Here is a 12,273-nt window from a genome sequence, read left to right as displayed (position 1 = left end):
TGTGGCTCAATGGTTAGAGCGGCAGACCCTGATGCAGAGCTCTGGCCCGGGACCAGGGTTCAATTCCCGCCTCGGCGGGTCTTGGGCTCAATTTCCTCGGACCTGACAATTCTCGCCTCGGTGCCTATTCTAATCATGGGCCCCACGCTGCAATTCTGGGCAATAGCTTGCTTAACCTCCACACCGGCCCCAACAGCGCTAGGATGCCTGGCTTCACCCTGGGGGTCCCCAGTAGTGGACACTTCACAGGGAAAGCCAGGAAGGGTTCCACAGCGGTATGAGTAATAGCGCCAGGAAACTGCTTGGTGACAGTGCGCTCTACATATACCTTGACATTTACATTTATAAATATGAAAAAAATAGGGAAATCAAGAGCGTTATCAAAAAAGGGAAAAAGTAGAATATCATCTTGAACAGAGAAGCTCTAACAGCACACAATGGTAGGCTACGATCTTGCTTTATTAATTTAATGCTAACCACACCCACAGTAACAGAACAATTGTGTCATGATTGTAGGGCCCATGCCCTTGATCTCGCCCTGATCTTACATATAACTGGAATTCCTCTGAACTCTTAGTTTGGCACCCCAAACAGCACAAATAAGACTTCACTGTCTGTGAAGCATCCTACGCACACCGCCTACCTGTCAGTGGATGGCAAGCCAAATCCACTTTCCTGCAGTTGTGGCCAGCATGGCTCGCCGGTGGGGGGGCGGGAGTGAGGGGAGTTCACAGGGCTCGCGTGCTGGCGGAACATAATTTACAAAAAAAGAAAAAAGTAAACTTACCTCGAGGCCAGATCCTCTGCCCTCTTTGCTCCTGCTCTCCTGCCTCCAACAGGAACAGGAAGCAGGAAGCAGGCAGCCAGGCTCCCTCCCCTAACCCAATCACAATGCTGCAATTTACCTTTGTGATTGGTCTGAGCGCCATGACACAGTGCTCAGCAAGGGGCTGGAGAGGTGGCCATGCAGGCTGCAATGAGAGGGCCGACCAAACAGTCATTGTGCACTCAGGAGGGCAAACCACTCCTCCCCTGCCCTGCTCCGTAAGCAGAGCGGCGTTGCCCACCCACCTGCAGGCACAGGAAACATAAAATGGTAATAACTAAAATTTATTATCATTTTATGTTTTTGCTTCTCACACTGCGAGAAAGCAGTGGGGTGACGATTCACCACCCTAGTGGAGGTGCCGCCCCTGGTGGCAAAGAACACAATCATCTTACCCAGCAAAAACGAAATCCAGCACAGAATCAAAAATACAGGAGGTAGAGGTAAAACGTTAGGGGAAAAGCATTAAGATATTTGTTCACACTGGCTACAATTTCAAGCTGAGTGAGTGACAACTTTTTAAACGTCATTTTATCAGTGCAGATACCAAAAATTCAATCTTTTTATTAATGTATTTATACTGTTTACCTGCTCTGTCCAAACATATAGAGTTTATCTATTTACAAACAGCTACACGTGAAAAGGGATTCTCACAAAATGTGACCTCTACGCTCTTGTTAGAAAAACTTCTGTTTTTCACGATTTTCTTTTTAAGCCGCTTAACTGTTTTATGTGATTGGCAGCTGAGTTACAAGTGTGTGAAATCTGGCACCTTAATTGCAAAACAGCTTTCTGTTAAACACATTCCCATTTTAAAGCATGTGTTGTAGTTGTGCTCTAGATGTAATTCAGTGAACTTCTTTCGCAGGTTTTAAACTGGAATTTGACTTTTGTGCTGCCTGTCCCTTCCTTGCATAATTTACAGCTGAATTAGCAAAAGGATAAAGTATGCCAATTTAATTGCATAATTATTATTTTATCATTTTTTATGGATGGGCAAAGGTAATTTATTTTTGAGCTGTTCAGCAAGCCCCAGCTATTTAGGGGTGAGTATTTAAGATCTTCATGAAAAATGGGATAGCTTGCCAAAAGATGGATTTCAAACAAGACACACGTTAGCAATGTAGTAAGGCACAAAACAACATTTAACTGTGCACATTTAACGGGCTTAATTTTCTACAGGGAACACAGCACATATATATTTAACATAGATGTCTATCACCTTGATCTCAACAAAGCTTCCCACCTTGAAAGACAGCACAATAATACCAATAAAACGAATTGAACAGAATTTGCAACCACGACATTTGGAACAAAGTCCAAATGTGACATAAAATCTGCTATACTCATATTCAGTGGTGATCAACACCTCCAGCAAACACCAGGCACGCACACACATATATCTACATCCGCACGTTATTGGGAATGTCTTTCAGCCTAGAGTAGGTGTAATTGTTTGGCAAAATCCTCTTGCCATAAACCATAAGCAAACCGCTCATGTACCCACAGCTTATTGATTAGAACAGCCATAATTACCATTCTGTCACACTTCTGTTTAATTCATCTTTTGCCAAAATGAAAGTATCTTTCTGTTTTAACATAACCACTTGTGTAAAAAATAAACAAAAAATATAAACCAGTAGTGTTTACTTCTGCTGAGTGTCGGCTATATCTGGTTCTGACTAGTGACTAAACGGGTTTGTGTCCTTTTTTACATTTAGGTAAAATTGGAGACTGGAAAAATACGATGACTGTGGCTCAGAATGAAAAATTTGACAAAGTGTTTCAGGAGAAAATGAAGGATCTTCAGCACCTGCCAATCAAACTTATCTGGGATGATAATGAGATTTGTGATGCAAAAGATGTTTAGCTTGATCAGTGCTTAGAGGATGCGCCAACATAAACCGAGTCTTGCAGAAAATGCTGGGTGGCCTTTGGAGTTTGTGTTTCTTTGGATGGCTGGACTACAAACCAACCAACTATGGAGAACTTTATTCCTTTTTGTACCTAAACTTAAATGTCCTTGGTCAGGCATACGTCTGTTAATTTTTGTGTGCATGGATTAGTTACAATACAAACTGGTAAGAGTTAACTGTAGCTATGTAAAGCTATTGTAACACGTGAAAGCCTGCATTGCCTGATTAAAAATCTAAAATTCTACCCTTATTTTAATCTAGCGGTTGCAAAACTACATACATCAAAGAAGAAGAGATATAACAACTTTACTGTATTCTTGTATTGATGTATAGAGGAACTTCTTGATTCCGAGGGGGTCGGACTTTTCTGACCCCTGAACAGACTCCAGGTTGCGCAGTGCTCACAATTTCGAGTTCTATGAGTTTTACCTCACCCGGTAATAGCTTAATGCAAACAAGTCTTCAGCTTTTGTTAAATTTCAGCAGATAATACCTGACAGAATTTAAAAGAGAACGGTACTTACAATGACAAATGGATTTTAGTACTGGTGGGTAAGCAATAAAATCCATACGGTATTCCCCAAAAGCTCAGAATAGGTGCAATTTATCACACCAGATTTCGGGGAGTTTACAGGGTGTGATAAATTGCATTTTCCCTTCGATCCTGGTGTCCTAACGCCTTCTTCATGTGCCTATACACTTTGTAACGAGCAACTCACTGAGCAGGAAACGAGCTGCCCCATAAACATATAGGCCCAGATGTAGGTAAATGTCATTTACCGATTCTTAAATACCGAATTTTACCGATTCGGTATTCAAAAATCGGTAAATGAGATGTAGGTAAAAAATCAGTAAATATTACCGAATCGGTAAAAGTCGGTATCGGACTTTCTGTAATTACCGAATCGGTAATTACCGAATCGGTAATGGCCATACAACCCTATGGGCCAAAAGGCCCATAGAAATGCATTGAAAATACCGATTCGGTAAATACCGATTCGGTAAATACCGAATTGGTAAATGCCGATTCGGGAAGCTAGCAAAACTGAAACTAATGAAAACAGCCAATCAGGTGCTACCACCCTCTCCCTCCCAACCAGGAAGTGGCTACCCAGGCAGCTGCAACTCATTAGAAGGTTCTGGAGAGGCAGTCAGAGCAGAGCAGAGAGACAGAGCAGCAGGGAGAGATTTGTTTGCAGTGAAAGAGAGTAAGAATGGCAAGTAGCACAGAGAGCCAGAAGGCTGAAAGAAAACGAAAATTAAAGTTTAGCAGCATGGAGCTGCAGGTACTGGTTGAGGAAGTGGTGAGGGTCCACAAACAGCTTTTTGGCAGGCTCTCCCTCACTGTACCAGAGTCAGCCAAAAGAAAGCTGTGGCTTGCCATAGGGGAGAAGGTGAATGCTGTGGGTGTGACCAGCAGGAGCCAAGATGACCTGAAGAAAAGGTTTTACGACCTCAGGAGCCTCACCAAAAAATAAATGGCAGAGATCCACAAGCAGGCTGGTGTGACCGGTGGAGGCAGGAACCCTGCGCCCCCCTGACTGACCTTGAGGAACTGGTGGCCTCCACCATCGAGCCTGACAGTGTCGTGGGAGTAGGAGATGTGCACAGCTCAGCCAGAGCTACTACGAAAGGTAAGAGGCCTGCGCAGCATGACACCCCAAACCAAACTGTTTCCCTTTAGCCTTTGTGTACAGCCCAACCCCAGTCCAGTACTGCTAGCACTATACATGAGCAATGCATTATGGGAAATGTAGGCAGCAAATGTAGGACCACATGTAAGTGCACAGAAAACAGCAATGCATTGAAAGCCAATCAGAGTAATGAAAGTGAAATGTGCAATGCATTTATTGTAGTGACTGTAAGACAATAGCACTCAGTGTACATACGCTTCTTTATACCTAGGGCAAGCATCAGGCAGTGGACCATCTGCCTCACAAGGAACTGCGCCAGCGAGGGAGGAGAGTGTTGAGGCAGGGCCAAGCACCGCAGAAGCCTCGCAGGAGGAGGAAGACGCCACTGCCCTCTCCCATGAGGATGACACTGTTCGTCCCCTTGTGTTTCCCCACTCCCCACACGTTTCCCAACCCCCCCATTGGTGTTCTCACCTGAGAACTCCCCATCACGGTCCCTGACAACACCTGCTACCTGACCAGCCAGGAGAAGATATGTGGCCCCACTGAGAGTCATGGCGGGAGGTGAGGGTGAGGCTCCAGCAACCATAGAAGTCACTCCTACTGCACAGGTGTCCACACATCAGTCCAGCAGCACTCGCAGCCGCCAACGCACTCCCAGCAGTGCAGGTCCCCCTGGAGAGGGCACTGTGTTCCGTGGCCTTGAGGGGAGCATGGTGCGCATCCAGCGCATGCAGGGGAAATCGATTCAGGCCTGCCACCGCCAGTTTAGGATCCTAAATCAGCAAATGGGAGACATGGGCAAGGGCATCAGTGCTCTAGTGGAAACCAACAGGGAGGTTGCAAAGACCAACACTGACATGACCACCGCCATCAACCAACTGTGCTCAAAAATGGAAGCCCAGGAACAAACAAGGCGCAGGGATGCGCGTGTGCACAACAGGGCCATGCACCGGCTGGCCTCGGCAACATCCCAGCTATGCCGTAGGAGCGCCAACATGCAAGAAAGCCTCACGCAGAACACCGCGGAGGTAACCAGGGGCATGGCCTGGATTACTAGTGCCCTGGAGGCCATGATCACCTCCCATACTGCTGCGAATCCTGCCCTGGACATGGCTGAGGCATACGACAGCAGCAGCCGCAGCAGCCCGGCTAGCGCAGTTGTTGAGCCACGCCGGAGCACCAGGCGCTCAGCAGAGCCGGCAGGCCATGCCGAAGGGAGTGAACCACACCCCAGTGGGTCTGCGAAGCGCGCCCGTAAATGACATTTACATTGTGTGTGAGGCAACCTGGGACATTAGCAGTCCCCACGTACAAATACTCATTATTTGTTCCACATCAGTGCATTAACGTTGTGGCAACATTAAAAAACTTTTTTTCACATTCACAAGCTGTCTGTGTCTCTTTACTCACTCAGAAATAGTTGTCTGTTATCTCCTCACGTCTGTATCTGCCATCACTAGGTGTTGACACTCCAGCAGGTTGTCTGTCAGGCACAGCATTGTCGTCGTCATGATCCTCGTAGTCAGAAAGTTCCACCTCAGTACCCTTCCTCACAGCCAAGTTGTGCAACATGGCACAGGCAGCAATAATCTTGCAGCAGGTGATGGGGGTATACTGCCTTGCACCTCCACTCTTGTGAAGGCATCTAAATCTGCTCTTCCAGATGCCAAAGGTCCGTTCTACCACATTCCGTGTACTTTTGTGGGCCCGGTTATACCTCCTTTGGCTGGGTGTGATGGGGTTGAGGTAGGGAGTGAGGATAAATGAACGTAGGGCATATGCACTGTCTCCTAAAAGGGAAATGGGAATACATTACTCACATGCATACTTGTAATTTTTACTGAAATAGGTGTTGGAGGGGTCGCACACTGTGTCTTACCTAGGAGGTATCCTGCGCCAAATTCCCCTGCAGACAGCCGTGGATAGATGCCGCTGTTCTGAAAAATATAGGAGTCGTGGGTACTCCCAGGGAATTTCGCAACAAGGTCTGTGATGACGAACTTTGCATTGCAAATCACCTGTACATTGAGGGTGTGGGTGGACTTCCTATTCCGGTAGAGGTATTCTGTGGCAGCAGGGGGACAAATGGGGATGTGCGTACCATCAATGCAGCCGATGATATGGGGAAATCTAGCCATCTGGTAGAACTCAGATTTGGTTTGAAGCAGTTCAGCATGGGTGGATGGAAAAGAAATGTAATGCTCCATCCTATGCAACATGGCGTCAAGGAATTTTTGAAAAAACCTTGAGAGGCTGCTCTGGGTCACCCCACCCACCGCAGCAACCACGCTCTGGTAGCTCCCTGACACCAGCAGGTGGAGGGTGCACAGCACCTGTACATGGGGTGGAATTGCATGTGCTCTTGGGGTGGTGTGCTGCAACAGTGGTTGTAGGTCCCTGATGAGCTCCAAGATGGTGTCTGGACCCAACCTGTACCTCTGCAGTATCTCTTCCTCTGTGAGCATGAACAGGGTCACCCTCTGCTTGTAAACCTGCTCCTGTCTCAGCCATTCCCTCTCTCCTTCCTCCTGTAGCCGTAGCCGTCTTGTGATGACATAAAATGCCGCCATTGTGCAAACAGCATTGCATTTTGGGTCAATTTTTATAGGCTGCACCTGGTTACCACCTGATTTGAATCCATGGTAAATACCGACTCTTAAATACCGAATTTGAAGCAAATCGGTATTTCAGAACCTCCCTACATCTCAATCTTCAATTTTACCTATTCTTAATTACCGAATCGGTATTTTACCGATTCGGTATTGTACCGATTCGGTAAGTTTACCGAATCGGTAAATATTCCGAGTCGGTATTTTACCGATTCGGTAAGTTTACCGATTCAGGAATTATTCCGATTCGGTATTTTACCGATTCGGTATATTTTCCGATTCGGTAAATTTACCGATTCGGCCTAATTTCTATCACCTACATACTGATCGCTCAATACCGGTCGGTAACGGCCGAAAATACCGATTTTCGTCCGTTACCGACCGACCTACGTCTGGCCCTAAGGCTTTTCAAAGCTTCTTTTGCTAACCACTGAGTCCCTGGAAATTCAGTCTTAGGTCAAAAGGAGATTTTTAAGGCAATAGGATCATTGCAATGCTAGAGTTCACTTCTCTGTGCTACACATTTTTTTATCATTAAAGAAATACTTAAATGTGGCACATTCATCATAATTTTATGTTTATTTCCACTGTACAAGTTGTCTTCTTCTGGGCTGCGCAGGAGGCTATATTTTAAAGAGGCTTCGGGGGTGAGAATAGCTAAAAAAATACAGAAAATAAAGTAATAGGTGTTAAGAAAAGTATTAAATCATGTTTACATGCACACATTTACATGAGAAGACCTACAAACACCCATGCTCCCATAGAACACAATTATAAACACAGGTCCACACTCTAAGACACACAGGTAGTCATGTACACAGATCAGTGGCGTAACGAACCTTAACAGATCCAAGCAGTCTTCGAAGATTATTGCATGAAGGAGTGCATTTTAAGGAAAGTACTGATGATTACTACCTATTGGTAAAGTATGAATGTTCACGTCTTTTTTAGTAGTTTACTATAAGATCTTGAGGGCACAATGTTCATCAACAGAGAGGGAGCTTTTGAAGTAAAGAATTCATTATAGTTTGAATAAAATGGAATATCAATTAGGAACTTCATACTTTATTATTTGTTTGCATGAAAAATCAAAATATTTATATGCATGATTGCAGTACTGTTAGACACAACAATAAATGGAAGTCCATCCCTAAATATTCAGTCGGCCCTCCGGGACCGGTTTGGAGACCCCTGCTTTAAAGCATTTAAAATGTTCATGCACACTGGAACAATGTGTTATTGTAGGCGAGAATAATACAAAAATCAGGGTTTGGGCAGAATGTAGTTCATATTCTTTATGAACATATATCTGAGGTACTGAATAAGTCACATCTTAAGGGAATGCGAGCAAACATTACATGCTCATGGTCCATGTAAGTCTACCTAGCACAGCAGACATACACGTCTCTTATAAGGCAAACACCCCCAGCTTGCAGTTCAAGATCTACTATGGAAGCTCTTTGATCACAAATTCGTATGCAATCTACGTAGTTTAGATTGTAATAAATTGACCAAATATGGCTGATTTTATTTGATCACTACGGATTCTCCTGATATTGTGATTATTTAATAGTCAGTTGATGCTCTGTATCTTGAGTGAAACTATAGCTCTTCATAGGTTTCTTGGTAAATATAGTATAGCACTCATATTCCTGAAGAATCTTTTGAAGGGTATAGCTTTCTATTGTAGTGGGCCTAGTTTCTCTCTGGACTAAGTTTTGTAAGGGGTTTAGAAGTGAATGATGGATTCAATGGGCCCATGTCAAGGTTGCTCCTAAATTGTGAGCACATAGTCTAATCCAGGGGCGGCTGGTGACATTTGAAATTGGTGGGGCATAAAAGTTGATAAGTGTTATGTGGATAGCAAGCAAGCCGACGATCATAGGAAGGACTCGAGGGGAGAGGGACTTGCAAAGTGTGTGCAAATTTGAGAGGGCAAGAATGTTTATAAAACAATTCTGAAAGTGTAGACTTGAAATATGCAAATACATTACAAAATACCCAATATCTTACAGCACTAAACAAGCATTCTCTGCCTTAAGTGTCTCACCTGCCCTCCACGCCTCCTCTGCCTTACGTTCCTCTTCTACCCTCCGTACTTCCTCTGCTCTCCACGCCTCCTCTGCCTTACGTTCCTCTTCTACCCTCCGTGCTTCCTCTGCTCTCCACGCCTCCTCTGCTTTCCGTGCCTCATCTACCCTCCGTACCTCCTCTGCCTTACGTACCTCCTCAGCTTTACGTACCTCTTCCGCCCTCTGATCCTCTCTTGCCTTATCCTCCTCTTCTACACTCTGATGCACCCCGCCTACGCTCTACCCTGTGATCTTCTTCTGCCCTCTTCACCTCTTCTGTCCCTTTCCCAGCCTCCTCTCCCTGCGCCTCTCCCGTGGCCGCTTCGTGTGTCTTCTTCTCCTCCTCTTAAATCCCTCACATCACAATGGCACGTGAGAGCCTAGTACTAAACCAGTCAATGTACCTGTGCTTTGTGGATGTCCTGTCGCTTTGAAGGAATCCATACTATATGCTGGTTTGTGTGCACTCTGCAAGCTCCTCGGCACGACGTCATGCGGACTGCCGGGGGCAGATACACATAACAGCCCCATCCCACTGCTTGTTGCCCGGCCCTGTCATTATACCCCTCTCTCCCGCCCAGGTGCTTGTTTTCAGGTAGAAGTGGGTTTCGCAGCCTATTCAAAAGTTTAGTCTCTCACAGCTGTGCGTTTTCGCTGAGGCCCTGCTCCTCTTCCTCCGACCCCCATGTTCCTGCTGATTTTACGAACTCAGAGATCGCATGACTGTGCAACCCCTCCGGCTCTTCACTGGTAAACGATCCCGGCCGTGTAGAAATACCGCCCCCTTCGAATTGGCACGTACTCTGTCTGGGTTTTCTAGGAAGTTGGAATAACAGACGCTCACTCATCAACATTTCCTGGTCATTTAAATACCACGCCAATAAGCACTTTTCCTTGCGCGCACTACACTTCATGTTTCCTACCAATAGATGCGATATTGGAACAGGATCCTAAATCACAATACTACCACAGCCTTCCTTGAGAAACATGATATTTTCCACACAAAACGTGTTGTTTCTCCCGATCTAGGCACGGAATGGGCACGACAAGCACTGCCGTCTGCCAATTGTGATAGAACCTCAGGTAGAAACCACTGGACAGATCACTCACTTTGAAACGACAATTCGTAAGGCTTGCCCGCACCTTTTTATTCTAATACATAGCATTGACTAAGAAAGTGTAACCAACGCCCAAGTTTGATTCAACTGATAACTAAAGAGTTGCGCGGCCTCACTTTCCGCCAGACATTCCTCCCAGGATGTTGAGAACCTTTATGCACAAGCCTTCACACCGCTACACAGTCTACTCTTACCTGAAGCCAGTCGCGGCTAACGGGGAGGGGTGTCGCGCAGGGGGAGGGGGGAATTATATAAAACAAAAGAAACTTACCTCACCGGCCGCCGGTCCGGGTCCGCGCCACCTGCTCTGCTCCCCTTCTTGGCGCCTTCACTTCACAAATGGCACTGCCCCTTTCAGCCAATCCTGGCGCTGCTGTAGCGCCAGGATTGGCTTGGGGCACAGGTTACTTTTCACCCGCAGCACGCCCATTAGGAGATTGAAGGGCTCCTAATGGGCATGCGCCAAAAAGCGCAAACACAAGTGCGCATGAGTGGGCACTGGTCAAAAATTCACCCTTGGTCCCCACTCATGCGCACTTGTGTTGCTGCCTGCTGGTGCTGGCCCTGGTGACAGCAATCATGTCAATTAACATGACGCCAGACCACCCACCCCCTTCAGACTCTGAAGGGGGTGGGAGGTCTGACGTCATGCTGACTGACATGATTGTCAGTCCCTCTGCCTCTCTGAACGGTACAGAAACGCCGAGGGAGCTGCGGGTGGCGAGGCTACGCCCCCACCCCCTAATGGATGCACAGCCCCTGTTCCAGACCAGTGTTTTGCACACCTGAGGTTCACGTAGGTGCACAAACAGTGGGCATAATGTGTCCCTTTTGGAGAGTAAGAAACATTTGGGGCATCATTCACAACTTCTTGTGGCGCTGCCCTGTGTCAAAAGGAAAGGGCAGAAATGCACCGTATTAATGATATATGGTGCATTCTTGTCCTTTCTGCCTTTGCCAGTGCACAAATTGGTGCCTAGCACGAACGCAGGGGGTGCAAGGGTGTTTGCATTGTTGGTACAAAAACAATCAGTGGAGGTGTTCTCCACTTTCTATGTGTGCTTCAAAATGCAGCACACATAGAAAGAGGAAATAAACGAAGAGAAATAACATTATTTCTCCCTGTTACGCTTCTCCTAGGCAGGTGCACAGTTTTGATGCATTTCCAGGTTTACAGATCCTTGTATATCTGGGAATGTGTCAAAATCCATGTCTGTTGGTGGGAAAGTCCAGAGCAACGCCCATGGAACCCCACCTTGATGAAGAGTAAGTAATTTACTCCGTATCTATGGGGTCATGCAAAGCCCCACAGGGTGACTTTGCATTGATTCATAGATATGTCTAGGAGGCCAACCCCCCTGAGTGTTGTAAATGAGGCCCCAGGTGGGTATGCCTCTAAAATGGAAAAGACATTCGCGTCTCATGTGTTGTCCTCTGCTGAAATATTCCGCGACATCCACATTGTGAAATGCAGACCTATACAAACGTTTGGATATGTTTTGCTATTGTTTTATTTGATTAAAACTGTATTTGCCATCGAACTTGTAATTCTACTGTCTCACACATGATCAATAAAACAATTGCTCATAATTACGAATTTCATAGATGGATTGCTACATGGATTCGTTTGTCTCCACACAACAAAGCTGAACAATGCTAACAACAAAACAAAAAGCTAAATCAACAAATTAACCAATACCCAACCCTTGATAAAGGTACCTGACTTCATGTTTACTGGAGTCTTTTTAAATATTTTTTTACCATTTACCAGCGTCATTGTAAAGTTCATTAACAAGACAGTTAACTTACTTCTGCAGGATCCAGTTACCTCCAAAGCAAAGCAGATTATTGTGATTCTGCAACAGCATAGCTCTTCATTTTAATGCAGACCAAACGAAATAAAAACACCCTGGCATCGATTAAGTAAATCAGTTTTAGTGCTTCAAGCTGTTTTCCCTAATGGAATAATTTTTTTCAAGAGAGTTTGGAAACTTGTTTTAGTGGTTGATTGTGAAATATTTAAGGAGTTACAATGTGCAATTATGCAAAGAGAGAGAGTCTGAGCATCGCAGTGTAGAATACACCTATAAGGACA

General features: G+C 45.6%; 1 protein-coding gene across 1 annotated transcript in view; it reads left to right on the top strand.

Annotated features, from left to right (window-relative positions):
- LOC144763170 (amine sulfotransferase-like) overlaps window positions 1-2,986 on the top strand; it is a 596,057-nt gene extending 593,071 nt beyond the window's left edge. The window contains exon 7 of the mRNA XM_078648510.1: window positions 2,548-2,986. Coding sequence (XP_078504636.1) covers window positions 2,548-2,696 — 149 coding nt within the window. The 3' untranslated portion in view covers window positions 2,697-2,986. The remainder of the gene's footprint in view (window positions 1-2,547) is intronic.
- The last annotated feature ends 9,287 nt before the right edge of the window (window positions 2,987-12,273 follow it).

This window comes from Lissotriton helveticus, chromosome 6 (genome assembly GCF_964261635.1).
Source record: "Lissotriton helveticus chromosome 6, aLisHel1.1, whole genome shotgun sequence".
NCBI classification, from domain to species: domain Eukaryota; kingdom Metazoa; phylum Chordata; class Amphibia; order Caudata; family Salamandridae; genus Lissotriton; species Lissotriton helveticus.
Note: the sequence above shows the minus strand (reverse complement) of the source record. Positions and strands in the feature narration are given on the sequence as shown.